Below are 4,280 nucleotides of genomic sequence, written 5' to 3'. Positions count from 1 at the left end.
ATGCTGAACCTAAAGCTTTAAAATGAGAGTCCAGAGGCCAGTTGGGGATGTCATGGTATCTATGTCCATTAATTTTACAGTCTATGATTAACATCATTGAGATGAAATGAGGAACCAGTTTTTCAGAATACAAATAATCTAAGAGGTAAAATCTAAGATGACACTTTGGTCAAACAGATAAATGCACTTTTAACTTCAGCGCCTTACCTGTCCATGAACCCAAAGGGACCATAATCCAGAGTAAGACCCAAGATGCTCATGTTGTCTGTGTTAAGGACGCCATGGCAAAAACCAACACACTGCCACTGCGCCACTAGCTTTGCTGTGAGCATCATAACCTAGGGATAAACAGGTCAAATCTGAAGATCAAAATGCAAAATCACCAACATGAAATAACCACTCTGAAGAGAGACTACATCCTAAACTGTGTTCATCTCTATTAGCACTTGTCTTGTTGATACCTCAGTCCTCACCTCTCTGAAAAAAGCCATATTCCTGTCTTTCCGGTTTCTATAAGCCAGCTGGATGTGAGGATAAAAACTCTCAATGACATAATCCAGCAGCTGAGCGCGAATGTCATGCCGCCCTGCACTGGGACCCTGCAGACCTGAGAAATCATCCCGGCCCAGAAAAATCTCAAAAGATCCAAATCTAAAACATGAAGAGAGACAGACAAATGTCCATATTTATGCACTGATTGCATTCTTCTCAAAGTGTCTTATGTCTGAGAACACTTTGTTCTTTGTGTTTCCTACCTGAGGAAGGAAGGGGCGAGACGCAGGACAACAGAGCATCGCTCAGGAATGCGGCCGCCGCTGTTGAGTGGGTCTCTGCTGACATAGAGGTCAGAGGTCACCAGGGAAGCTGCACGGATGCTGGGTATCCCCAAGGCAGCCATGGCCTCGCTGCACAGGAACTCTCTGATGCTGGAGCGAAGCACCTTTCTGCCATCGCCATCTCTGAGAAAAAGTCGCACACATGATATTCAACTCTGATTAACCGGTGAGTTGTATATTTTGTGTCAGACAGGTAAATTAGACTCATGTTTTACTAATAAAATGCTTTAAATGTGAAGCCGCACATTTTTCAAACAGCAATCTTGTCCTGTAAACGTCAATGCTGACACCCAGTTCATGACACTGCAAATATATTAATAATTCTATACTTTTATCAGTGGGCCATGAGCTCAGTTATCTTTGTGTTAATTTGTGGACAGATAATGGCTTAACACTCATTTACCAAAATTGTTTGAGATTATTACTTTAAAATAGTTTAACCCTTTAACCCCTAACCCAGAAAAAGAATTATATTTTTTTCTCAATTTTCTTTTTTGTTTGTTTTTTACCTCTATTTTTAATGTAATTTAATTATTTTGCTTATTTTCAGGTAATTTTCTTGTAACTTTTTGCTTATTTCTTGCTACTTTTTGTACCGTATTTTGTTGCTCATTGCCTTACCCCCATGTTTTGGAAGAAATCAAACCAATTCGCTCAGGTTTTGAGCTTGCAAACTGTCTCGAAGGTTTTTCTAAATTTCTAAGATCCAACACATTAGTTATTCAACCAGATCTCACAGTCTTCTTGAAAGGATGGAGTTTGCTCAATGGGCAGTTTAAAAAAAAACAAGGTCCATTTATTAGATTTTTCAGGGGATTTCAGTTTGACAACTGACCAAGCTAAATCTAAGACTATGAGAATTGCTTTACAACACCAGAAAAAGCAAGTAAGTGTATCTTGAGTTTTGTGGGGTTTTATATCAATTTTAAGAGGTCAAGAATATGCTCTCACACTCTATGCCAAGTTACAATTTGCCTGTGCTTTTTAAGGTATGCATACAGTGTTACATCCGTACTAGTAAATATTGTACAATTAAATCAAGACTAAATCACCATCTCATATATTATTTTTATACTTAGTGTGTTTAAGAGACTAAATCAGCTGGAGAAACTGAAGGTGTACTGGCTGTGCTCAGCACGCTGTTGTTAAGCAATGGGGAACACATTTGATGTGTGCCAAGCGGTTAAGCTCTTAAGCAGCTCTCCGTGGGTTAATGCATTCACATGCCTCTGGTGAGCTTATGAGAGACTGGCTGTGTCACCTGCTGAAATGACATATTCTCATTTGGTCAAAGGAAACTTTATCCAACATTTTGTTCCAGATCTATAACCTCAGTTGTATCGCTACGTGTCCAAGACTTATAAATGTTTCTTAAAAAAAAAAAAAAAAAAAACGGATCTAAATATATAGACTATAGAGAAAAGCATTGTGACATGAGTGGTAGTGAGCAACACAAAGCATTGTAGGACTTCAGGAAATGGCAGCTACTGTAGAGTGATTACTCGCTGACTACTTATTTGGGTGTATTTCTTATCCAGCTTGAAAAAACGGTGGAACAGTGCTTCTGCGTGATCAATTGCAATAACCACTCTCCGCCTGACCCCATTTGTTAATCAGTTAATCAACTGGAACTGACAATCTCTTATAATGACCATCACTCACAACCTACTTTGGCTGTATTGTGTCATTTCCAGTAAAAGTGACAATATAAATAAGTCAGCATAAGCGTGCCCATTTTTCGGTAATAACTTCTTAAGTATGATCCAGTGCAAAGCTGATATCCAACATGGTTTGTTTACATGAGTGCACAGCTGACAGGTACAGTGGTTTGTATGATGATACAGGAGTGCATATTTAAGGGATTTAGTGTGGACAGAGAGGCACTTACTTGCATTTTTTCAAATCTGCATGAGAAATAGTTTTTCAAACATTATGACAGGAAACATTTTAAAATGTCAAACTTGAATAGATTTTCCTGTTCAAAAGCTGAATACCAGAAAGTCTGAGCACAGCAGCGCTGATGATAATGCTGCTTTCTGTCTGAGAGAGACAGATAGAGAGACATAGTATATATATAAAAGCTTACTTGAAAAAAGCATGCCCCAATTCTAATAATCGGCCCACTTTGTTTAAACCTTGGATAAATGTACTTAGGTTATATACCACCACTGTTAACTTAAATACATACATTTACATACAACAATTTTTTTCAGCTGTAGTCAATTCATTTTTGATGAGAGCGTATTCAACAGCTACTTATATTTTGCTCATCACAGTTCACAACTAATATTAAAAGTTTAAAAAAGTAAATAAAGTGCCAGAGTTCATGGAAGAAGCATCACAAAAGCTTGTTCATTAAAAAAACCCCGAGTTGATCCCACTACTGAGGTCGGGACTAAGCCCCCAGTGTCCTAAAATCTTACAAACGCCCCTGCTATAACCGGTCATAACAGGATCATGTCACATAAACTGCTCTAAATATGTTGCAGGGCATTAAATAAGATATGAGATGAACTGTCAGCACACAGCAGATATTACCTGGAGTAAGGTGTGACTCCTGCGCCTTTCACCTGGATCTCCCATCGCCCTTGGGTGACCGACTCTACCTCCCCCAGGTACATGACCGCTCCATCCCCCAGCTGTCCCGCGAACAGGCCGAACTGGTGTCCGCTGTAACAGTGAGCAGCCGGCTCGGAGCCCGGCAGCAGCCTGGAGCCGCTCAGGTACTCCGGAGCCCGAGGATCAGCCAACACATCCTGCACACTGAGGCCGAGCAGAGCCAGCGCCGACTGCGACTGGGACACTAACGCCGGGCGTAACAGGGGCTGTAGAGCCCGAATTCTGGAGAAACACGCCGCTGGGACCGTCCGGGACCCGGGCTCCTGGGAGTCATCCACCGGCAGCTTTTTCAACGCGGTGTTGTTGAAAGGTAAGCGCTCCAGAGCCGTGGACCCGCACCCAGAGGGCTCCATGAGGGCTGAAGTTCAGGACTCGTTCAGAATCAGGGCTGCGTGGTGGCGTTTACTGCAGCCTATAGTGTGGCACTTAGTAAGACGTCAGACAGTGTTCAGCAGCATGAAAAAAGCCAAATGTAAGCACACACTAATGACAATATTTGTTTTTATTAATAATAATACAATTAAAATGAGTAAATACATTTACTTTATTTTTTTAAAGGTCAAATATGAGCAGTTTTCCCCGTGACTTAGCCTACAGAGAATTTAGACCTTTGGTTGATGTTATTTCCACCTATGGGTGTGAAGAGGGCAAAGAGCAACGAAAGAAGAAATAACTCCAAAATTAGCAAGATTTTTTTTTTTTTTTTTTTAAGAAAAAGGATAATCACCTGAAAATTAGTTTAAAAAAAGAGTGTTTTTTTTAATAGATTTTTTTTGTCGAATGTAATCTCTGGAGCATGTGAATAATAATATAATAATAAGATCA

General features: G+C 40.3%; 1 protein-coding gene across 1 annotated transcript; it reads right to left on the bottom strand.

Moving 5' to 3' along the window:
• Window positions 1-203: 203 nt before the first annotated feature.
• Window positions 204-3,808, bottom strand: LOC121966816 (protein adenylyltransferase SelO-1, mitochondrial-like). Its single transcript, XM_042516884.1, has 4 exons — window positions 3,375-3,808; window positions 756-959; window positions 474-651; window positions 204-338 (listed from the first exon to the last, which is right to left on the bottom strand). The coding sequence occupies exons 1-4, from the start codon at window positions 3,806-3,808 to the stop codon at window positions 204-206; spliced, it is 951 nt and encodes a 316-aa protein (XP_042372818.1).
• Between the last annotated feature and the right edge of the window lie 472 nt (window positions 3,809-4,280).

The sequence above is a fragment of the Plectropomus leopardus genome, unplaced genomic scaffold (assembly GCF_008729295.1).
Source record: "Plectropomus leopardus isolate mb unplaced genomic scaffold, YSFRI_Pleo_2.0 unplaced_scaffold25986, whole genome shotgun sequence".
Taxonomy (NCBI): Eukaryota; Metazoa; Chordata; class Actinopteri; order Perciformes; family Serranidae; genus Plectropomus; species Plectropomus leopardus.
The sequence above is the reverse complement of the archived record's forward strand: the minus strand, read 5'-3'. Positions and strand labels throughout refer to the sequence as shown.

What these genes read in the sequence shown, in the direction of transcription:
- LOC121966816 (XM_042516884.1), bottom strand. Translation starts at nt 3,808, where the DNA reads ATGGAGCCCTCTGGGTGCGGGTCCACGGCTCTGGAGCGCTTACCTTTC. An exon ending in GGAGTCACACCTTACTCCAG is followed by an intron (nt 960 to 3,374) that starts GTAATATCTGCT and finishes ACTTTTTCTCAG; the next exon opens with AGATGGCGATGGCAGAAAGG. An exon ending in CTCGCCCCTTCCTTCCTCAG is followed by an intron (nt 652 to 755) that starts GTAGGAAACACA and finishes TTCATGTTTTAG; the next exon opens with ATTTGGATCTTTTGAGATTT.